Genomic DNA, 25,499 nt, shown 5'->3' on the forward strand with positions numbered 1-25,499 from the left:
AGTATAAAGTTGCTAATATACATGAGTTGGTCCTATTCTTTGCATTTTCAATCTTCACAATAACCCTACATATTAGGTACTACAACTATCGTGGGCTTTTACAGAAAGGGAAACCAAGGCAAGGAGAGGTGTAGTAACTTACCAAAGGCCACAGGTTGTGGAGTCAGAAATTGAAATCAGGTTGAAGACTACCTCACAAAAATACATGTGCAGGTATTTGCAACCTAACCTTGCACCAAAAGCAATTAGAGAAAGAAGAACAAAAAACCCCCAAAGTTAGCAGAAGGAAAGAAATCATAAAGATCAGATCAGAAATAAATGAAAAACAAATGAAGGAAATGATAGCAAAGATCAATAAAACTAAAAGCTGGTTCTTTGAGAAGATAAACAAAATTGATAAACCATTAGCCAGACTCATCAAGAAAAAATGGGAGACGACTCAAAACAATAGAATTAGAAATGAAAAAGGAGAAGTAACAACTGACATGCAGAAATACAAAGGAGCACGAGAGATTAATACAAGCAATTCTATGCCAATAAAATGGACAACCTGGAAGAAATGGACAAATTCTTAGAAATACGCAACCTCCCGAGACTGAATCGGGAAGAAATAGAAAATATGAACAGACCAATCACAAGCGCTGAAATTGAAACTGTGATTAAAAATCTTCCAACAAACAAAAGTCCAGGACCAGATGGCTTCACAGGCGAATTCTATCAAACATTTAGAGAAGAGCTAACACCTATCCTTCTCAAACTCTTCCAAAATATAGCAGAGGGAGGAACACTCCCAAACTAATTCTATGAGGCCACCATCACCCTGATACCAAAACCAGACAAAGATGTCACAAAGATAGAAAACGACAGGCCAATACCACTGATGAACATAGACGCAAAAATCCTCAAAAAAATACTAGCAAACAGAATCCAAGAGCACATTAAAAGGACCATACACCATGATCAAGTGGGGTTTATCCCAGGAATGCAAGGATTCTTCAATATACGCAAATCAATCAACGTGATACACCATATTAACAAATTGAAGGAGAAAAACCATATGATCATCTCAATAGATGCAGAGAAAGCTTTTGACAAAATTCAACACCCATTTATGATAAAAACCCTGCAGAAAGTAGGCAGAGAGGGAACTTTCCTCAACATAATAAAGGCCATATATGACAAACCCACAGCCAACATTGTCCTCAATGGTGAAAAACTGAAACCACTTCCACTAAGATCAGGAAGAAGACAAGGTTGCCCACTTTCACCACTCTTATTCAACATAGTTTTGGAAGTTTTAGCCACAGCAATCAGAGAAGAAAAGGAAATAAAAGGAATCCAAATCAGAAAATAAGAAGTAAAGCTGTCACTGTTTGCAGATGACATGACACTATACATAGAGAATCCTAAAGATGCTACCAGAAAACTACTAGAGCTAATCAATGAATTTGGTAAAGCACCAGGATACAAAATTAATGCCCAGAAATCTCTTTGCATTCCTATACACTAATGATGAAAAATCTGAAAGTGAAATTAAGAAAGCACTCCCATTTACCACTGCAACAAAAAGAATAAAATATCTAGGAATAAACCTACCGAAGGAGACACAAGAGCTGCATGCTAAAAATTATAAGACACTGATGAAAGAAATTAAAGATGATACAAATATATGGAGAGATAGACAATGTTCTTGGATTGGAAGAATCAACATTGTGAAAATGGCTCTACTACCCAAAGCAATCTACAGATTCAATGCAATCCCTATCAAACTACCACTGGCATTTTTCACAGAACTAGAACAAAAAATTTCACAGTTTGAATGGAAACACAAAAGACCCTGAATAACCAAAGCAATCTTGAGAACGAAAAATGGAGCAGGAGGAATCAGGCTCTCTGACTTCAGACTATACTACGAAGTTACAGTAATCAAGACAGTGTGGTACTGGCACAAAAACAGAAATATAGATCAATGGCACAGGACAGAAAGCCCAGAGATAAACTGACGCATATATGGCACCTTATCTTTGATAAAGGAGGCAGGAATGTACACTGGAGAAAGGACACCCTCTTCAATAGGTGGTGCTGGGAAAACTGGACAGGTACATGTAAAAGTATGAGATTAGAACACACCCTAACACCATACACAAAAATAAGCTCAAAATGGATTAAAGACCTAAATGGAAGGCCAGAAACTATCAAACTCTTAGAGGAAAACATAGGCAGAACATTCTACGACATAAATCATAGCAAGATCCTTTTTGACCCACCTCTTAGAGCAATGGAAATAAAAACAAAAATAAACAAATGGGACCTAATGAAACTTCAAAGCTTTTGCACAGCAAAGGAAATCATAAACAAGACCAAAAGACAACCCTCAGAATGGGAGAAAATATTTGCAAATGAAGCAACTGACAAAGGATTAAACTCCAAAATTTAGAAGCAGCTCATGCAGCTCAATAACAAAAAAACAAACAACCCAATCCAAAAATGGGCAGAAGACCTAAATAGACATTTCTCCAAAGAAGATATACAGATTATCAACAAACACATAAAAGAATGCTCAACATCATTAATCATTAGAGAAATGCAAATCAAAACTAAAATGAGATATCATCTCACACCAGTCAGAATGGCCATCATCAAAAAATATAGAAACAATAAATGTTGGAGAGGGTGTGGAGAAAAGGGAATACTCTTGCACTGCTGGTGGGAATGTGAATTGGTACAGCCACTATGGAGAACAGTATGGAGGTTCCTTAAAAAACTACAAATAGAACTACCATATGACTCAGCAATCCCACTACTGGGCATATACCCTGAGAAAACCATAATTCAAAGAGACACATGTACCCCAATGTTCACTGCAACACTATTTACAATAGCCAGGAGATGGAAGCAACCTAAGTGTCCATCATCGGATGAATGGATAAAGAAGATGTGGCATATATATACAATGGAATATTACTCAGCCATAAAAAGAAACGAAATTGAGTTATTTGTAGTGAGGTGGATGGACCTAGAGTCTGTCATACAGAGTGAAGTAAGTCAGAAAGAGAAAGACAAATACCGTATGCTAACACATATATATGGAATGTAAGAAAAAAAATGTCATGAAGAACCTAGGGTTAAGATGGGAATAAAGACACAGACCTACTAGAGCATGGACTTGAGGATATGGGGAGGGGGAAGGGTAAGCTGTGACAAAGTGAGAGAGTGGCAGGGACATATATACACTACCAAACGTAAAACAGATAGCTAGTGGGAAGCAGCCACATAGCACAGGGAGATCAGCTCGGTGTTGGTGTTTTGTGACCACCTAGAGGGGTGGGATAGGGAGGGTGGGAGGGAGGGAGACGCAAGAGTGAAGAGATATAGGAACATATGTATAGCTGATTCACTTTGTTATAAAGCAGAAACTAACACACCATTGTAAAGCAATTATACTCCAATAAAGATGTTAAAAAAAAAAAAGAAGCCTGCCACAGAGAACTCCCTACTTATCTCGAGGAAGTAATCACTAATGTATTATGCCCATCACCTGCAACCGATTGCTGTTAAACACGATAACATTTGCACTGCAGTACTGCCTCTAATGAAGTTCCTGTCTGCTCATCTTTCAAGTATGATGCAGACGTACCATTTTGCTTTGGAGTCCCCTAGTAGATTTTTCCTAAAGTGAATATTTATCTCTCAAATTTATTTCAGTTTCTGCTTCATCTTTCTGCACAAGGATACCTAGGCTATAAGCATAATTTAAACCCATCTATATGCCTTTCCCCTCAACTAGGGAACCAGCCATGGAACTATGGAAGACACTACTGAAAAGAGAAGTATTTGCAATTTCATGAAATCCTAATTTTTTTAATAAAATATATTTTAGAAATCCTTAGTATAATGATAAAAAGTTACTTTTTTCATTCCTTGGAAAGCTGCTGAAAAATAAGAACAAAGATATGAAACATATTGTAGTGAGAGAAAACATTTTATATTTTAGAATTCATCTAATTGGGAATTATCTCATTTCCTCATCTTCAAGCCTCCTTCTTACAAAGCTATTTACTAGTGCATTAATATATTTTATATTTGGTACATAGGGTTACATCAGGCCATTTGGTGACTTTTTCAAAAAATGTGAATGGTAATTAGAATGTTTTTTACCATGGTGGGGAAAAAAGAAGCAGCAAGAGGAACAAAAGTTGTGCTATGCCAGTAAATCTTGGAAAGATTTCCTGTGATGACCCCTCAGGATTGCCCATGTCAATTTCTTACTTTCCAGTATTTTGGTTAACCTCACTGACATTGCTTCTTGGTTGTTCAAAAGGCACTGCCTCCTTTTCCAAGGGAAAGAAGATAATAATTGCTAACAAAAAGACTTCCAGTCTCCAGCTGCAAAAATTTCTCACTCAGAAATATATCAACCTTTCAAAACTATTCATTTTACCAAGTCATTATCAAGGCATTTTCCCCCAAGATAGCTGAGGTCAGTGAATGAACAATGAATGGTGTGTACTGTACATTCTGATTCTTCACAGACCAGGTTAGGAAGTGACAAATATGCTCTAGTCCTCGAATCCAGGTCATTCAAGATTCCTGATATATCAGAAAAAGCTCCTGCTCTTTTACCCAAATGGGAAAGCTATATGGTATATAAAAGTGTTTTGAAACATTTTAATAAATTATTTAACAAAAGGTAAATTAGCATTTTAATGTCTATTAAAAGAGATTAAAAGAAGAGAAAGAGGGCTTCTCTGGTGGCGCAGTGGTTGCCAGTCCGCCTGCCGATGCAGGGGACACGGGTTCGTGCCCCGGTCCGGGAAGATCCCATATGCCGCGGAGCGGCTGGGCCCGTGAGCCATGGCCGCTGAGCCTGCGAGTCCGGAGCCTGTGCTCCGCAACGGGAGAGGCCACAACAGTGAGAGGCCGATGTACCGCAAAAAAAAAAAAAAAAAAAAAAGAGAAAGATAATTCTTAGGAATAGTAATAACAACAACAAAAAAAATCCAGGTTCTTTAGCTGACAGGGCAAAAGCTAAAAGCTCAGCATCTGTTATCTGCCTAGCAATGAATGGAAAAGACCCAAGGACCTGACCGTAGGCAACAATATTTCCCTAGGTCACCCTTTCTGTTGATTACTACCCTGCCTTGTAAAAACACGTAATTAAAGCAGCCGCATAGCACAGGGAGATCAGCTCGGTGCTTTGTGACCACCTAGAGAGGTGGGATAGGGAGGGTGGGAGGGAGGGAGACACAAGAGGGAAGAGATATGGGGACATATGTATATGTATAACTGATTCACTTCGTTATAAAGCAGAAACTAACACACCACTGTAAAGGAATTATACTCCAATAAAGATGTTAAACAAAACAAAAACACGTAATTACAGAGTTAGATGAAAAGCATATAGTTCGGCTTGTGCAAAGGGCATTATTGAACATTATTGAAAGTAATGTACGTTTTTCTTTTGCATATTCTTTTACATACCATTCTTCTATTCTCTGGAAGCATATTTCTCCCTTTGAGGGGGAGGGAAGAATTGTTAGAGCACGGATGCAAAGAAAGGAAAAAGTAGATAATCAGCTTTTGATACCTTAAATACACTGAGTCTACAGAAAAGCAAGTCTTGAAATTTCAGCTTTGTAGAGGAAGACAAGATTTTCCAAATTCTTTTAAGTTGGTTGACATAGCATGAGCCAGGTCTGGAGGGCTTAACAACTGAGTTTTGCAATAAGCCAAAAATAGAAGGAACTTGGGATGCAGTGCTACCTCTGAAGGGGAAGGTGGGCGAAGAGGGAAACCAGAAGAACTGAGCATTAGAGATTACTGAAGACAGAAAAGCCTAAATATAGTTAATCGGCAACTCTGTTTCTCACTCTCCTTTCACTTCCCCATACATTGTGGTGGAAGGTCACGAGGAAGATTATATTAGTTAGAGAGCACTCCAAAGCTACAAATTCTCTGCATTTCCAAGTTGCAGTATATACACATTCGCTGTGACTCCACTGCAGAAACTTGGGAGAGGAGATCAATTGTTTGACTCCCTAAGAACTCACAAATACACCCTAACTCACTGAGCTTCAATAAATCTCTGAGTGTCAGGATAGAATAAAAGTCTGTGTCTCCATATTCTAGAGGAATCAATCCAGCTTCAGACTCTTTTTGTCATTCTGTCCCACAAAGTTTTGAGGACTTTTGACACTGGGGCTGAGTTCCACTCAAGCCCAACATTAATTTTTATATGAAAGCACAGAGATTTTTGGGAGCCCTGTGCCTGAAACCATTCTGCACAGCCTTGCTGCAAGCCCACCCCAAAATCATACTAAGGTTCCATTCACCCATCTCTGCTGGTTACTGAGGCGTAGCCTTTCTTTTACACCACTTTACGGTGCTCAGCATTGCGGTTCTATCCCCCACTCATGAGTTTCTTGCCTGCTTTGTTGCTTATTACTCACTGGGGAAGTCACATGGGACCGAAGCAACCAACTTTCGAATAACTAGGACCCAGGTCGGGAATCTGGTGATCAGAGATCAGGAACCAAACAGTTTGCCTTGGGGACTCTGGGGTGAGGAAGTGAGGATCTAGCCTTGGGGACCAGAAGGACCAAATGCCCCCACTGTTGTGTAGGGGACTGGGTCCTGGCCAGTCCCACTTTAGTTTATATCGTCATTGGCAAGTGCTTAAAACACCATTTTGGAGAATTTAGGAATGAGTAGCTGAATTCAACCAAATAACCAGATTTTTGAAGAGGTGACCAACAGGTTACCAAATACTTTTAAATACTCCTCTGCCATCCAGTTAGGAGTTGTCTTCACACTGTGGACAGCAGCTGAAGTTGAGGTCAATCCTAACCTTGGTTTTCTAACACTCATTCCATCAAGTTGATTATCTTTCTTTCTTAGACCTTGCTTATTTAAAGCCTTACATTTTGGTACATATCCACTGCATTGTTTCTAAGAAAATGGGATTTTGTTAATGAGTGGTGGGACAGGGTTACCTTGTTTGGCACGGTTGCTCATTGCACTTGCGAATCTGTGGCTCTGGCTTGGTTAAGTATTTGCATTTCTTATTGTCCACAATGCTGATATTTTTGTTCATGATTTTCGTGCAAGACACTGTTGTCTTCCTTTCTCCTGAAAAGAGCAAAGAAACATAAAAAGAAATGTTATTTTAGGCCTCTATGCAATGGACTTATTGCATAGTCTTATATGCATGTTTATTCGAGGTATTCCTAGACTTGTAATTTTCATATTTTAAACAAATTTTAGGTTAGATCAATGAGGATGATATTTTTATAATTTATATAACAAAATGTAACTCTAGGCTTAAGGAAGCTAATTTTTTTTCTTGTTAGCAATTAAATGGCAAGTTTTATAATACAAAGGGATTATGGTGCATAAGTTGATAAGATGTTATTTAAAGATTTTTATAAAGGACTGTGCCATCTTTTAGCATTCAGTGGTGGAAAGCAGTATTTGTATGAAACCTTTGTGCACATAAATATGCATATAAACGTGTGCACATTTTACCATCTGGCTGTATACCATCAGGGGGTAAGTTATGGGAAGCAAGCTTCTCTTGAATATAACTCAGACTTATATTGTTGTCACTTCTGGTAAAGACCCCAAGAATTCAAGAAATCCTCATTCCCTAATGATTATCCTGTTCTCTAAGAAAAGCCATGGGAGTTTTCCCATTTTCCACCAGCTTTCAGAAAACTGGCTTTTCCCCTTTCTCTGTATGCTGTATTCATTTTGCTTAGAGCCCTATAAGCACACTTGCTTGACAACACTTATTATTTCATCTTACACTGAAAAAGCCTACTACATATGTGCTGATTCTGTTTCTCTAAAAAAGTTTAAATATTTATATAGGATTTAATAATTTAATTTACTTGTTTGACATTATAAAATAATTAAATCAGCCAATAATTTTAAAGCCAGACAGGTCATGAAGGATTAAGAAAAAAAAATCACAAGTCTTTTGGGTCACTATTGAAGGGCCCATTAGTTAGGAGCTTATGACTACCATGCAATGATAATTAGGAAGCTCAGAGCATTCATACTGGTCATGCCAAACAGGACAGCCTGGGCTTGTGGCAGAGAGGTCACTCCGTTCTTTAATTAACAGAGAAGGAGGCTGGCATCAAGAAAGGATGTAGAGAGAGAGAGAGAGAGCTACTTTGAATAACTTTTGAGTATCTTTTACTTTGACTTGAAGGGGATTGGGAGAGACGGGGGTAACCAAGTGGAAGGCAAAAGAATAGAAACAGGTTCAGGATCTTTCCTTGATTACCCTCTCAACAACACTGAGCATAGTCCCATGACAACTTGTCGTATAAAAACATGACTATATCTACATACATATGTGGATTAACTAATAATTATATCTGTGGTCACTGCATGTCATGTTATTGAAAACATTTAGATCTTTAGTTCCATCTTCTAGCATAGGCAGCACAATGTTGGCTAAATTATTTTCTATCTGGAGAATCCCAGAGTTCTGGAGCAATGCAATTTTTTTCTATGGGAGCTCAAGACAGACAAGAGTGCCAAGCAGGTAAAAGGTCTTTTCCTTAGAGAGGGAAAAGGCATGCCTTCAACCAGGACTCTGTGGCACTCAGTGAAGGGTGCACCAATGGGCCAACAATGGGGAGGGCCTTGAGATGGACATCCAACCATAGATAAGTAAAAGGTACCCCCCAGGTGCTCCTTTCTCCACCGAGAACTTGCCTTGGAACAAGGTTGCATGACTTGGCAAATGGAGCATGGGCTGGATTGCGGTCCCTGGGGCAAGGACTTTATGTGGAGTGCCAGCTGCCAACTAATGCAACAGCCACGTCTCAGAGGTCCACTAGCCTGACCTGTGCAGCTCATGCAGTCAGGTAAGCTTATGCTAATGTGTAGAGGAAAGGCAACCTTATAAGCCCCAGGCAAATGTTTAAGGGCTGTCCAGGCTATTCCTTGGTAGGCCAAGAAGGGTGGGGTGAGGCATTAGACTTAATCATAATAGTGTTCAATACCCACCAACTTCAAATAATTTTCAAATAAGCTGCTAGATAAGCAGAAATGACTTATGATGTTAATTTTTCTTCACAGAAGAAACTGGCTTTACTAGGTAAGAGTTACCTAAATGTGAAAATTTGGGAAGTTTTTGGTCAACTTCCACTAGTTTCCTATGCCTCAGGTGCTCCTATATGACCTTTATGAAATAGGTGTAACACAAATTTTGTATAATGCTAGCATATGTAAGTATTATTTCTACATGACAATGATGCCTACCTAAAAGTAGGATTAAAATAAATGTCGCTTTTATGAAATATAAATATTAGTTTTAAAATCTAATTTAAAACCTCATAGTTATAAGACACTCTTTTACAGAATAGATGTAGTTGTCTAAACTAATTTAAATTTAATGCTTTTTGCCAACTACAGCACAAAAAGATGACAAACAGACAATACCCAGAGAGCCTTTGCTGAACTTCAGTGTAGCCACAGAATGAGTAACTCAGAGCTAATTACACTGCATTTTTTCCTTTACTCAGAAAATATCGAACGTTAGTTATGTTGGCCCAGAGGTAACATATTGAGCTTCTGAAAAAAATCTTTTAAGTATTGATATATCAAAAGAGATACAGGTACTGGCGCCATTACAGGGAGCACCTTACTGGTGCTCTAAAAAAGTATGAAGGCATGTGAGCATGAATTGGAACATTTCCATCTACATTGTAGCAAAGACCCTCACATCATAAGTTTTTTGGCAGCTAGAAGAGGGATTAGCCCTACTTTTTAAAAATTTCATTGAACAAAGACAAGAGAATCAAGAAAAGAAATCTAATGCTCAGTTACAGGCACATTATGCCTATGAAAATACAACTAGGATCTTAAAGCCATACAGAAATGTTATTGTTTGATTTTTTTCTTTTATATAGTTTTATGTCCCAGCCAACACAGGAAATTTCCATTATAGCATCTAACAGCAGTATTTACAACGCATCCAGTACTGTAGAACCGAGGGATGAACAGAAAGTGATGAAGTAACTGGCCTTCTGCCTGAACCTTGAGTAGCTGCAAGCTGTTGACAGTGTATTATTTGCTTTATGGGAATTAATTTCATCTCTGGGTCATTCCCACTAAATCAGTATCGGGGAAATCTGTTTTGAACATAATTACAAATAAAATACAATAACCATTATATATTCATCTTATTACCAAATTTGGGCAAAATCTGAAAAGAAGGGGTAATTTTTACTTACTGATTCTTTCTTTGTTCTCTGAAGACACTGAACAGAGTACACATTATGTTGTGTTCCTTCTTTTCCAATCTCAGTGATAAATTGATTTTTTTTCTATGCTCTGTATTTAACTCATGAAATGGAAATTTTTAATAAAACTATAGTCTACTCAGGTAGATCACATTTCTAAAACCTGCATCATACATGTAGAAACAATCTGGGGAGTGGGTACAGTGTTTTAATATGCATAACTGAAATTCTCTGTATGTTATGGGACATTTCAAACTTTTAAAAAAATTTTTACTTTTTAGTTTTGAAATAATTGTATACTCACATCTACTTGTGAGAAATAATAAAGAGAATCTGAATACCCTTTTCCAGTTCCCCACAGTGGTAATGACTTGCAAAACTAGAGTACAGTATCACAACCAGCACACTGACATAGATATTGTCAAGATGTACAATATTTCCATCACCACAGAAATCCCTCCAGTTACCCTTTTAGAGCCAAACCCACTTCCCCTACCATCCACCACTCAATGAGTCCCGGCAGCTACTAACCTGTTCTCCATTCCTATAATATTTTCAAGAATGTTTTGAAAACTGTTATATACAGTGTATATACAGTGTATAACTTTTGGGGACTGACTTTTTTACTCTGCATGATCCCCTTGGAGGTACATCTTCATTGTTGTATCAATCATTTGTTTCTTTCTACTGCCAACTAGTAACTCCTGCTGTGGATGGACCACAATTTGTACAACAATTCATCCAAATGTTTTACTAAAACTGGGGAAGTCTATAAGAAAGAGACTATATGTAGTCATCTGTCTTTACATTCTTCTTTAAAAATTTTTACTTAATTATTTTCTATTGAACTAACAATGACTAGCAAGCAATTGAACCAAGAGTAAAAATACTTTAATGATGAAGAAGGTCTTTTTTCTGAGCACTTCTTAGAGTTACATAATGTCATGTCCTTTAATGTCATGTCATGTCCTTTAATTTTTAGCCATTCTTTTTACATTTCTATAAAACATTTTTTCCCTCAAGGTTTGGGCTTAATATTAAAATGACAATTTCATTTTTTATTTTAATAAAAAATTGTATTTTGTATTGTTCATAACACTCAATAAACAATCCAATGTGATCTTGTCGTTTCCATACACACAAATATTTTAATGTAATCCCCTAACCTTCAAGTTAAATTTAACTTGAGTGCTAGCATAACACTTAAGTACCTTCACGAATTACCTTCTTTCTACTTTCTTGGTCAAATAATTTCCCACAGCTTGATCCTCATATTTTTCACTCTAGTAATAAATATTCTCACTAACCCCAGGGCCTTTGCAACTATGCATATCCCTGGAAGGCTTTTTACAATTCCCCATATCACTCTGTATGGTGTTTTTTAATTATCTAACCCCTACTAGGTGGATAGTAAATTTTCTAAAAACAGAAAGTACTCATCTTTGAATCATCCAGCAAAAGTGCAAGTACAGTCAGTATTGGTAAAGGAATCAACAAATGAAATATAAACATGTAATTCAAGCTCAAAGTACTTCCTGCACTAAGAGGTTCATCTCAACACTGTATTTCCTAAGATGGTAAAAAATCATGTGCAAACTAAATGAATAATTATGGGACATAATTATATATGGCAAATCTAATACATGGATTATTATTTAGGTGTTAAATTCAAGTTTATAAAGAGTTTACATTAATATAAACATCCCTATTAATTTAAGAAAAGAAAGCATCAATAGGATACAAAATGGCACTAAATATTACTAAAACAAAATAATGCAGAGAAGAGCAAAAATATATTTTGGTGCGTTTTCTTTGGCTAATAACATTTACTTTGGTACATGCAAAGTGCCTGTGAAAGGGAAAAACAGGAAAAAACCCAGCACCCTTCATAAGATACAGGTATTGGCATACTGAAATACTTCCTCAATTTGGACCCCCAAACTTGGATGCCTCCTGAGAACCTGGTGATGGACAAGGAAAGCCATGTCTAGAAGATATCACAATACAAGGTTTACAGCATGAGAGTCATAAGCTAGCAGGATTTGGACTAATGTGAAGAATGTGGAATGCTTACTTATTTTTTTTCCCCTTCAAATTGTATCTATTCAGATTTCTTAAAAGCATGTTTAACTCTTCATTTATTTCAAAACACGTTATTAAATTTGGGGGCCTTCATTCAAGGTTTTATTTCATTAATTCATCTACTAGATAAAAGTCCTAGAGTAATGCAGTTACTGTATATAGTATGTGGAATGCTGACTCCACAAAAAACCATCAGATATTATGGAATGATAGATCCCTGATGTCTCTGAAGACCAAGATCATTTCAAACAGTCTTTTATGTCAAAAAAATCCTTTATCCACTGACCCCTACTTCTGAGGTGCCAAAATAAATTTAAAACATCCCTTCAAAGATTTTTAGATATTTTAGAACACCAATGCAAAGTAAACATTTATTTCACAAATATGTTTTACGATGTTTGAAAATAAAAGGACTAATATCAATGGCCAATGCTAAAGTACAAAATGATATATCCATTCAAATTTTTCTGGAACTATGATTTGAATTTGACAAGATCGTGATGAAAAGTGTACAAGTTAAACTGCTGGAAAAATTTACTTGAGATCACCAGCATTACTAGATATTTTAAAGTAATATTTCTTCTAAAAGAAGAAGTTTTTATATCTTAGGCTTTTGTTATCTTGTAACAACTGGTATTAATAAATTAATAGAAATGCATAATCAGTTAACTCTTATTTGGGTAATTTTAAAACTTAGTTTGAGATGCTGATGTAAAAGATATTGATAAAAATTTAGCTACTGGACATTAGGTATTTTTTTAAAATTTCTTTTTCCCACTTATTTCCGGAATGTCATGCCTTAAAATTGTATTCAAAAAAATAGCATGTCAAACACTGAAATTTTAGACTGCCCTGTGATACTTTATTTGCTCTTTCTTGCTTAATATTTCTGTGAAGTAGAAAAGTTCTATTATTCCTCTTTGCTGCTGAAGATAAATTTTACATGAGTCTGTTTCCAATGTTCTGTGCTTTGAACTTACTCTCATCTAATTCATGAATATGCTGAAAGATTACAAAGCTCTTTCTGGCTATAAAATCGACGAAACGGAGTCAGAAATAATGCGATTCTTGAAACCTTGTCCATCCACTTTATTTATGAACTGCAAAGGAAAATAATATCCAAATGCCCAGAAATATTTTGGCATTGAAATGAATATACGTCCTATTAACACAGTCAGAGATAATTGAAAACTGTTGACTAAACACAATGGAACAGATTTGAGAGAGAAGGTTTATTCAAGTGCAAATCATATAGAGGTTGCTTATAATTAGGACTATTTTATAAAATAAGTCATTTGAAATAAAAGTAAGGACATATCTAAATTCTTATTTAACATATTAAATAAAACATCTCTTTGAATCCAAAGAAAACCTATGTAGGGTTCCTTTTTATCCACAGCCTCTCCAGCATTTATTGTTTGTAGATGGGAGTGTAAACGGGGACAGCCCCTATAGAAAACAGTATGGAAGTTCCTTAAAAAACTAAAAATAGAACTACCATATGACCCAGCAATCCCTCTACTGGGCATATACCCAGGGAAAACCACAATTCAAAAAGACACATGCACCCCAATGTTCATTGCAGCTCTATTTACAATAGCCAGGACATGGAAGCAACTTAAATGTCCATCAACAGAGGAATGGATAAAGAAGATGTGGTACATATATGCAGTGGAATATTAGCCATAAAAAGAAACAAAACTGGGTCATTTGTAGAGACGTGGATGGACCTAGAGACTGTCATACAGAGTGAAGTCAGAAAAACAAATATCGTATATTAACGCATATGTGTGGAATCCAGAAAAATGGTATAGATGATCTTATTTGCAAAGTATAAATGAGACACAGATGTAGAGAACGTATGGATACAGAGGGGAAAGGGGGGGTGGGAGGAACTGGGAGATTGGGACTGACACATATACACTATTGATACTATGTATAAAATAGATAACTAATGAGAACATACTGTATAGCACAGGGAACCCTACTTAATGTACGGTGGGGACCTAAATGGGAAGGAAATCCCAAAAAGAGGGGATATAGGTATACGTACAGCTGAGTCAGTTTGCTGTACAGTAGAAACTAACAACATTGTAAAGCAACTATACTCCAATAAAAATTAATTTAAAAAAAACCAAATAAAACCTATGTAATCTCTAAGGGACATGCTATACATACTTTGTGGAAAGAAATGACACTAAACCCCTGAACTGCTCTTGAAGGAAGTATATAACATGGAGGAAAGAAGACTTGAACTCTGGAGTCCTGGATTCTAATCTTGGCTCCTCCTACGTTGGGCCTGTGACCTTGGGAAGTCTCAATCTCTAATGCACTTCACTTTTCTCATGTTAATAATTATGAAGTTATGCTCAAGAATACCTAAAAGCCCTTCTGACCTTGAAACTAAAATAATTTACATTGAACCTCTGTTTCTTAAGGCCTGACAATTGACAAAACATATTCTAGGTTGCAATTAATGTGATTTTGGAAAAAATTTTTAACCCTAAAAATTTGCTTGTTCAAACTGAAGACTGACAAGTTCTGTATGTTTACTTCTGAAGCTTTTACTAGAACACAATTATGGCAGAATGAAAAAAAAAATGAGTATAATAAAATTCACTGGGCAAATATTTTCCTGTCTAGAGTCTCAGATGTAAACAGATTTTAATGACTGCCTTTCAGTGCAATAACAGGAACCAGCAACCTTTTCGTTGCTCCATTTCCAGATAACCCATCACGGAATGGCGGCTGAGTTATATTAAAGAAGAAAGTTCTAACTCTGTGGATCTTCACTTTAAATGTGTTTGTTTCTATTTGTGTTTTTGTTTTTTTATGGATAGGGGATGTGAATCAGAACCTCTTAAATGAAATGGGCCCTGACATCAGTAAGAAATGGGAGAAGCAGAGGAATAGGAATTTGGGTGTACATGGGGTCATCAGCAGGAGAGGACTGAGGACACAGGATCCCAAGTCACATGGTGATAATGGGACCCCAGGGAAACATGGCCAATGAACATTTCATTGTGCCAAGGGTGATTGCTACAAGCTTTTAAATTGTGAGTGACTAGAAATCCTTTTGTTATAATTACTCTGTACCCCTGGGAGCAAAGTATGCTCTTTATGTCTCCCTTCCCCTGCCCACCATGTTGCCTTTGCTCTGGTGACCCCAGAGCTCCAAGTGCTGCAGCAAAAGCTGTTCCTCCCCAGCCTCCAAACCTCTGGATGTTCCCGGTACCCTTTTCCTCTCTCCTGAGGACACTGTTTCTTGCTTCCTTTACCGCCACCAGTGGGGTGGCCATTTTCTTGCTTACACCCCATATCTTTGCATCTAGAGAGCATGGGTGTCCACGCCCCTCGCTGTCACCACCAGACCATTCTCCCTTCCTTCTTCCTAAACCTACAGCTTTGGAGCAGACTATGCAGTGCAGTCCCCTTCTTGCTGTAACCGAACACCAACCCCTGATTCAATCTCTCTTTTTACTCTAAGATTTTACCTCCTGGATTATTGTTCTATTTTCTAATACTGCTCCTAACACATTTTTTTGGTAATTATTATAGCCATTTGAACGATTCTTCCAACACTGAGGCCTCTCAGTTCCGGGCACACTTCTCTTCCCAAAGATCTGTACTTTCACTTCACTGAAGCCACTAACTCTCCTGGTCTTGTTATTACTAATAACTATATCCCCTCCACACTCTTAGCTCTATTTTCTGTCACCATCTCCTGTATTTCCAGCCCTCTCCCTTAAGCACCCTGAGTCTAAAAGTTCTTTAACTCCACCAGGCCCTAAAATCCATTAGTGCTACCACCTTCTCACTGTCTTTCAAAGTCCTTTGTATTTTTAGTTTCCTCCTTATACAACTAAATTCCATGGCCAATCATTTTCAACTCCTTACATACAACCTCAGGTCAAGCGGATTCTCCTTTTGTTTTATTACACTCACATGGCAATTCCAAAACCTGTACCACAAGTGCATCTGTATGCTGTACATAGCTGGAGGGTAAGTATCATTATGATATGTATGTCAAGCTAAATTCATGACTGCCAACTTCAAGTGGACCATCAATGCTACCATAAAGTCAAAATACATGTACCATTTCATTCATTCTCTCACTCTCTTAAGTGACCACTTCACATCTCCTCTCTTTTCAAAATTTTCATATCTCCTTTCTCACCTTTAATAGCAGCAAAATGGCCTTTACTGATAAAATAGATGCAACCAAAAGAGTACCACCACAAGTTTCCAACATCTGCTTCTGTTCAAAATACTGTATTTTCTCCTGTTACTAGTGATGGGCTCTCCATATTTCTATCCAAAGCCAACTATTCCATTCCATCCATCCTGCCAACTTAAGGATATCACTCCAGAAATTTTTTGCTCTCTCCCGTGCACCACTAGTTTTCTGTTCTATTCTAGAAAACTCACATTGGGAAATCATCATGTATAATTTCCCCTATTAAAAACAACAACAAACTCTTTGATTCATATTCCCTTCCAGCTAATGCCACATTTCTCTGCTTTCTTGTTTCAGCAAAATTTCCTGTTACCTTTAGTCCTTTCTTCAATTCATCACATGCTATTTTCTCTTGAATTCACTCCACTTAGTCTTTTGAGCCAAATCATTAAAAGTAATTTTGACAGAGTCATCATTGACCTCTATGTTTCAAATATAAAAATATAATATCTTTTGAAATACAATAAATATATTTGAATGTAATAGTCAATTTCTATGCACATTATTTTTGACTTATTAGCAGCTTTTGATACAGTTGATCATTCTCTCTCTCTTGTAATAAATACTTTCTCACTTGCCTTAGAGAAAAGCATTCTCATTTGCATGTTTTTTCTCCAATGTTGTTGGCTACTTATTTTAATATGCTTTGTTGGTTTCTTCCCATCTCTCTGAACTCTAAATGGTATAGTGTCCCAAGTAAATATAAAAGTGTAAGTATATGACATAACAACCTGTATGGTGTCTAGGGCAGCCCCCATAAGTGTTAATATTTATGCAAAGCAATGCAATGAGTGACCATATTGAGTGACATATGTAACAACTGTACGTAGCCTTTCTTCAATTCATGCCAGTTTTTGCTGCAAAATAGTTCACGGATTTAGGCACTAAACGTGTCACAAAAAACTTTCAGTTTCCAATCCTTTATGGAGTTTGAAATTTTAGATAAGGGGTTATGGACCTGTCTTAATTATCAATGGTTAATCAGAAAAGAAGCTGTTTTGGAAAGGTAAATACTGAAAAATACTTCACCTCCTCCACACGTGGCATCGCAATCTTCCCAGCCTGTGTGTGTCCACATGAAAAGGGGTTCAGGTGCTTTGGAGCTCTGATTCTCTGGTACAGGGTCTGATGGGATAGTGTATTCATAATGAAGACCATAATTCTGGTCTTGAAACAGCAGCACCTATAATATATAAAAGTGATCAAGGCAGATGGATCAAAGTAGAGCATATTCAACGTAAAGCATAAAACTAAGGATACGAATACCTTAAAATGCTTTTTGCATGGTGTGCATGCTCCTTTAATACACAGTAGACTTGAGATATTATGCTTAAATGTTAAAATTGTCCTACTTCTGAAATCACTGGAGTTACACACTTACCTTTGAGCTAAAGACAGCATGAAAAAATAGCCCACCTGAATAAGGTCAGAGATACCACATCACTTTCTCCCAAGTTGATGGACTAGACAGTCTCTCAAAGCATGGTACAAGTATGAGATGACTTTAGTAGGGGGGACAGGGACATGTGTCCTACATAACATCAAGATATAACCCACGATCTAATATCAAATGAAGCCGTTCCACTCATATAAAAGAGAAAGATGAATAATAAGTCGCTGTGTCAACAGAGGAAGAGAAGATTTTGGAAATCATTTCACTCCATAAGGGTAGAGAACTTCTAAGCCAATTAGAGGACAAGAATTTTATTCCATGTATGCTTACAGTTTAACTTTGGCAAGGTTACTAATTTTCCATTTATAATAAAGATCATTTCCTTTGAAAAGAAATTTACGTTAAAAAGAACTTCTAACTGCAAATTAACTTAATAATGGTACAGTTATGTACACATATGTAAACAGTGTAAGAAACCATAAAGGATGTATGAGAATGATTGAACTTTGGGCTACATGGACTAAACCATAAGCAGGGACCATGTCTGCTTTGTTCTCCCATGGTACCCAGTATCAAGCTAAGAACTGCATCATCATGGGCAAGCATACATATTTTAAATGAAAGAAAAATACCTGAAATATACTCATTTTAAATAAAAGAATGAATGAGAATATATGTTTGTTTATAAATACATTTTCACCAAATATGTCAAACAAGCTCATGGAATATATCACTTCTATGGATCTGAGGATTTATGGAAGCAGTCTATATGACACGCTGTGATGTATAAAAACATATATATCTAAATTTTAAATTATGTTGAAGTATTAGAAAACTTAAATATTTAATCTGTATCAAGGTGGTTGTAATGACAGGTTACAGAGTTAACAATAGGGAAAAATTTAAATGAGCCCAGGGTTAATTTTTTTTACTTCTTTTTCTTAAGATTCTGCCTCAATATATTATCAGAAATACTAAGATACATTTTAATATGTGGATTGGGGAACTAGTATTATGACATTATAAATCAACTATATCAACAATAAAAATAATACTTTAAAAATTCATATATACTAACATACTGGATACTACTTCTAAGTATATCACAGTGCTTATTTTGGCTTTAAATATCTCATTTCATGTTGCCAGTGACTTTTCAGCTAAATGAGTTAAAAAAGAGAGAGATGGACTCACCTTGTTTATGGAAGTAACCAGACTATTACATGATTTTCAAATTGATGAAATGAACATATAAATAAATTATTTGCCAACTTATTTAATTAAGTGAAATCATGTCTTTTTTTCTTAAAAAACTACCTTTTCATCGATAGAACTTTAGATTGTCCTTGAATACCTAATGCCATTTAAAATAAAGACATTGGCTACAAAATCATTAGCTCTTTCTTAAACCATTTGAACTTGGCAGTATTCTTTGCAAGAAGGAAAGTGTGACTGCGTTACAGTTGAGGGGCACATACTGAAGCATGGCAGCAGAAGGTATTGCCTTTCAAAATTCAGTACCAGCTTTCAATCTGTAATAGTCATTAAAGAAAAATATCTTAGAAGTGCAGTTTTCCTTGGATTACTGAATAAATCCAGGTCACATAGATGCCTTCTTTTAGACATAGTTCACTGACTTTAATTATGTTTCATGCTTCCAGGAAAAACCTTGGTAATTACCAGTCAGATTAAGGATTCTGCAGCAAGGAAACTCCCTCTGCCCAACACTGAGGTCTCACATATATTGTTTTAAGATTCTGAATTAGAGGCTCACTAAAAGAGCCTCAGTCTTCTTCCATTAAAAAAAACGTAGTTTACATTAATGTAATAAGGGAGGCAACCTGATGGCGTTTTCTGCAGCCCAATCATTAAATAAATGTTTGTTGTTGATAATGTTGTTATTCTAAGTGACCCAGTCATGGAAAGAGCCAGATATTGGTCATACAATGTTTGTTTAGTCATTTTTTTTTTTCCTCTCTCCAGATGGCAGAGGGCACAGACTGGAGTTTCCAATTTAAATTAAATAAAAGGATCCAGAGGAACTGTGGGGAAATGAACAAAATAATTATTTAAAGTATATGTATACTCATGATCCAAGGCTGTCTGGTGTAAAGAACTTAGATTTAAGCTTTGCATCAGGAGAGGCAGCACAGAAGATGGATTAACACCTAGTTTATTCAAAGCTAAGTAACTTACTGGGAGGCACTGAGCACAGTATTTAACCTTTTACATACTTAGTGTTTTCTAATCTGTAAAATGGAGTAATAATAATACATACTACACAGGGTTATTTTGAGGATTAAGTGCTATGATGAACATAAAGCACTTTTGGATAGGGTCTGACTCTCAGTGCTTGATGGTGTATATTATTACTAGTATTAAGATTCGGAACAGAAGGCCCCCACGCAACTCACCCTGCTCCCTTTATGCATATTCCTGTTGGTAAAGTCTATTGACTGCAGTTCTCTAAAACATTCTTACTTGAAATGTGGTCAGTGGACCAGCAGTAGTGGCATCACCTGGGAGATGGTTAGAAATGCAGGTCTCAGGTTCCTCCCCAGAATATGCATTTTAACAAGAACCCCAGGTGATCTGCAGGCATGTTAAAGTAGGAAAAGCAGATGGGCCAGTATGAGATTTGAACCTCTGGCTGCTATACTGGCAACACAGATGTCTCCAGTTGAGGAAGAATTCAACTTTAATTGTGTGGAGATATTAAATAATGTGGCACACTACACTCCAAATAAACAGTCAGTTGGCTGTATTTTAGAGTTGTTTTTATGTGTGGACTCAAAGAGGTGTTGAAGTGTGTGAATCTCAGACCTTGCCACCAGAAGAAAAAACTCCTGAGCCATTAGCATTGACTGCAATGATCAAGGTCAAAAGAGGTATGTGAACCTGCCATGAGCGAGGGCGCAGAGCCCCAATGTCCTGATTCTTTCACTCCAAACTCAGACCTAGTCTTCTGCTACATGGTAAAGAAACTTATTATCCCAAGCATTCAAATTATCATAATTCTTTACAGGAATCACTTAACCTAGTAAGAACACAATGGGGTAATTGGAAGCCTTGTTAGATATTTACCAAACGTTTTCCCCTGGAACCAATACCATTTTATCAAAGGTATTTTATACAGATTCAGGCAATGCCCATTTCACAGATGTATGAAATGTTATGGTTTGCCATATTATAGCACTCTCTTTATAGACATCCACTCTGGTTAGTAAACATATGCTTTTAGGGAAAGAGGAACCTTATTGCCTGCTAATTCACTTCTACTGTGAGTCTGTGAATTCCCTAAAATATCGTGTTCCTTTCGTAATAATTTCCATTTTTAGACATCTTGATTTCAAACACATTAAAAAATCCTAAAAACCCACCTCTTAAATAATTTTAAATGTTTACTTGACAATTCAAATTTGGAAAAAAGATAAGAGAAGGCACGGTGGGAATGTCCTTTGTCATAGGAAGCTGATTATGCAATGTTATCGATTCGTTCCCTCATACCAGGAGGTGTAATGGTGATGTAGTAGGACCTTTGGCGGAGATCTTCTCCCAGAGACCTCGTCTTACATAATGGACAGTAGTTCCCGCTAAGTTGAATGCTCCAGAGGGTTCAATCTTCCAGTCACTATTAATAGACTGTTTTCCAGTGTCTCGGAGAGCTATAAAAAAGTTATAAAATATTATGAGATTAACAAGTCAGCATCATTAATCACTATCCACTTTGCATGATTTTGTTAAAAGCATTTCATTCATTTCTAAACTAAATGGTCAACGCTCCCTGATGCAAAACATGAGGCATCTCCTCTTTGGGAAAGTCTGCAATCACAGCAAATGCCATAGGAAGTTCTCCTTCTCTCCTGAAGCTGTCCACAAACCATACAGTCACGTTTATCCTTGCCTCCTCCAACCTCCTTTGAACACTCGATGTCTATAACCTTATTTCGTGTCCCTTAATCATTTATTCTTTAACAACATATTATTATTTTAAAGGCTATGTGTGTCTATGTTGTCTATGCAATGATCCTATGAACAATGTGAAGGCTGGTACTACATCTTATACATGCTCTGTATCTCCTATGCCACCCAGGAAAGAGTGTGATGACAGAAAGGTCATGACATGGAATGTTAACAGATCAGAATGACAGGGTTATGTTCAACACAAAACAATTCAAAGATAATGTGTTAGTTCTAAAAACAGAACTCAGAACCTTTAAACATCCCTAGTTTGTGATTTATTGTGTACAAGAATGGAGGATAAATGCTAATTCTCACCCACAAACAGCCATCATTTGTATGAAATTTTGTGGAGTAACTTTGTTTACCTATACTTTTTTTTCTCTTTTTCTTTTTTGACCTGATCTGTGCTACTATTTAAATGAGATTCATAACATGGAAGTGACATGCCATGATTATCATTTAAAATTAAGGATTCCTTATGTTTTTTCCAAATGATTTTATTTTTTATTTAAACTTTAAACTCTCCCCTATAATTGAATTTCTCTTTCAAAAACATTTACATGAAGATTCATTGAAGGTTTTTATGTCATAATGCTATGAAAATGTTTTGATAATAATCCAATAAATCTTCCAAAATATTATTTAAGCTAATCTCTATTTATTGAATGTTTGAGGAGTTCCAACTTTTTAATATTGTAAATAACGCTCAGATAAATACACTGTACACTAAATATTTGTATACCTGAATACTTCCCTTGGATAGATTCCCAGATTTGGAATTACAGAGTCAAAGAAATCAAACATTTAAAGATTTGGAAAAACAATTTCAAATTGATTTTCATAAAGTTTGCAAGAATTTATGCTTTCATAACAGTGACTAAGAGTGTCCATTTCTGAACAACTCCTTGAAAGCACCTTTCTCTTGTATAATATTTAATCATGCCTAAATCATTGCTTATCAAGCATCCTCTATAAATCAGGAAATACTCAAAGTTCTGGGACTTCCCAAATGAACAACAGAAATATGTTCTCCGGCTTCATAGAACTATCATCTAACTAGCAAACCAGATATTAATCAAGTCATAAGTAACCAACTAATTATAATTATGCTGAAACTTGTGAGGGAGGAATCAGGAAAGGCTTGCCTGAAGGATGTCATTTATGGAGGATGCTAGCCAGGGGAAAAGAGAAGCAAGAGTGTTCAAGACTGAGGGAACTACAGATGCCAAGGTCACCACTGCAGCTTGGTGAGAATCAGGTACCAAATGTGCAGATGCCACATGTACTCAAGGGGATCATGAACTCATGAGGCTGGAGAGTAAGGAATAGCCAGACCTTATAAGCCTTGTTAACTTTTAGAGGCTTTTTCCTAAGAAAAAATATAAAACTATACAAGATTTTGAACAATATTGTACAGAAAAGGGACTTGCATAGGACAAATTTGTATAGAGAAGACAGAATAGTAGCCCAATGGAAAGTAACGGTGGCTTGGCTTAAGGTAGTAGAGAAGAGTGCAAAGAGGAATTTAGGAGTGAAATTGATAAAATATGATGATGACTTGGTTGTCCTGTGTGAAAGGAAGTGTCAGAGATGATGCCAGGTTTCTAGTATGAGAAACAGTGGGTTATAAAAGCAAACAGTGAGATTGGAAAGGCTAGCAAAAGAAAATGATTGAGGAGAAATATCAGGATTTGAATTTTGAACAATCCAGTTTTTTAGAAAAGTCTCTTTTTGCTACTGATGTTAAAGATATTTTTCATTTGCTTATTATTATTTGCTTATTATATTGCCTTTTAAATTTAAATTAATTAAGCAAATTATAAATTATCTGTGAAGGTTTTTTGGTCCACTAAGAGATTTTTCTGGAGTTTATATTCTCATTATTATAAGCAACATGTTAATAGAAATATTGAAATTTTACCTCTTAATTTCTACCAAGTAATATCTTTATCACATACTGCAATATAAAGTAGAATGTTTTAGATAAAATATTAAGCATAAATATTTTCAGATGTATGAAAAATATACAAGTACTAATGTTTACCTTGAATTTTAAACTTGAAAGGGAAATATGTTGCCAGAAAACTCTCAACACTTTGCAAATAGCTCTTACCATCTACAAATGGATATACTTCTGATAATGCTAGATTGATTAAAAAAATAATGATTTTGCCTAAAAGGTAAAGTACGCCCTTGTATTTCTCTAAGGTCTATTAAATATTCTGAGAGTCTTTTTGGCCTAGATTTGTACTGCGGCCAGTATAATTCCATTCTTTTTTCCTGTATCTCAACATATATTCATAGCACTATTACAAAGGAATATTTCCTGAAAATCTCTAAGAAAAATGCCTTGAAAACCTTTTGTGGTGACTATAGTATAATGTTGAGACTCAACTGGTATTCTGGAATTCAGCATTCCCCGCCCAAATGCCACATGCATGTATCTGAAAACCCACACAATTTATAAGCTTAAGAGCAACTTTATATGCAGACTCAATACTCTGGGTGTGTGGTGTTTCCTGGTTCTGGTTTTTAATTCATTAGCTTTAAAAATGTTTTTAGAAAATCAGTTTCTGGCCATAGCTGAATAACTGGAACGGCACTATCTCTCCCCCTGTAAACAACTAGAAAACTAGACAGTATATGAAACAACTGTTCCCAGACACTGGACAATGGACAACAGAGAACTGTGATCCCTAAGAGGAGGAGACCCAATGCTCTCTAAAATTACTTGACTTTCTGCCTGAAGATATTTAGCAGGCCCCACCACAAAGAGGGGGAACTCAAGCAGAGCACAGATAACGAGGGCTTCAGCGAGATGAGGACACAGAGAATGGAGTTCAAACTGGCTAAGGCAGCTGGAATCTGTTTTATTGAGTACTGGAGAAGAGGGAGCAACACAGCAACGAGCTTCAAAATATTTCATAAGCTGACATAGTGTGAGGGACATAACCTAGAGGATTTCACTTATTTATGCTTGCTGTGTAGAGACGGCCATCCTATTTAAGCTGCAACAGCCTCCTTATATACTCTCACTGTTTACACTTAACTATCAGCCCTATCATTTATCAGTTCATCTTATTGTCTGTCTTTGAGCCCTTAAAGTCTTTCGTTTCCACTTTTACGTCTCTTTTGGACGTTACCTTAAACCTTACTAGTTTATGTAATGACCCAAGGGAAAGAAATGGGAATAACCAGGTACCTGGCAGGTAGGACACAATAGAGTTTTGATAGGACACAGGGAATATGGGCAGCGGGGTGGGGGGTAGTGTCAGGTGTATGCTATTTCACAATTATTTTTTTGTTTTCTATTACAGGAGTTAACTACCTTCTAATTCCTACAACACTATCCATTAACATCAAGCAGCATGGTATTACACCAAATATTGGCAACTTAAAACTTCTACAAGAGAATTTCTTAGAGCCACTCAAAAATAACTGTTTCATTTGTTTCATCCTTCATCTGTCAAAAATTTTTGTGGCAGAAACTATCATGGTAGTTTAAAGGAGAATGATCTCAGTTTACTTGCACTATTCTTTTAAAGTCTTGAGTTTCTGTAAATCC

The 25,499-nt window shown here is 36.4% G+C and overlaps 1 protein-coding gene across 1 annotated transcript in view; it reads right to left on the reverse strand.

Annotated features, from left to right (window-relative positions):
- ADAMTS19 (ADAM metallopeptidase with thrombospondin type 1 motif 19) overlaps window positions 1-25,499 on the reverse strand; it is a gene marked incomplete at its 5' end in the record, with an annotated part of 286,853 nt that overhangs the window by 32,389 nt on the left and 228,965 nt on the right. Inside the window, 3 exons of the mRNA XM_082836295.1 lie at window positions 6,993-7,128; window positions 17,608-17,761; window positions 21,479-21,636. Coding sequence (XP_082692421.1) covers window positions 6,993-7,128; window positions 17,608-17,761; window positions 21,479-21,636 — 448 coding nt within the window. The remainder of the gene's footprint in view (window positions 1-6,992; window positions 7,129-17,607; window positions 17,762-21,478; window positions 21,637-25,499) is intronic.

This window comes from Leucopleurus acutus, assembly GCF_964270905.1.
Source record: "Leucopleurus acutus genome assembly, chromosome: 3".
NCBI classification, from domain to species: Eukaryota; Metazoa; Chordata; class Mammalia; order Artiodactyla; family Delphinidae; genus Leucopleurus; species Leucopleurus acutus.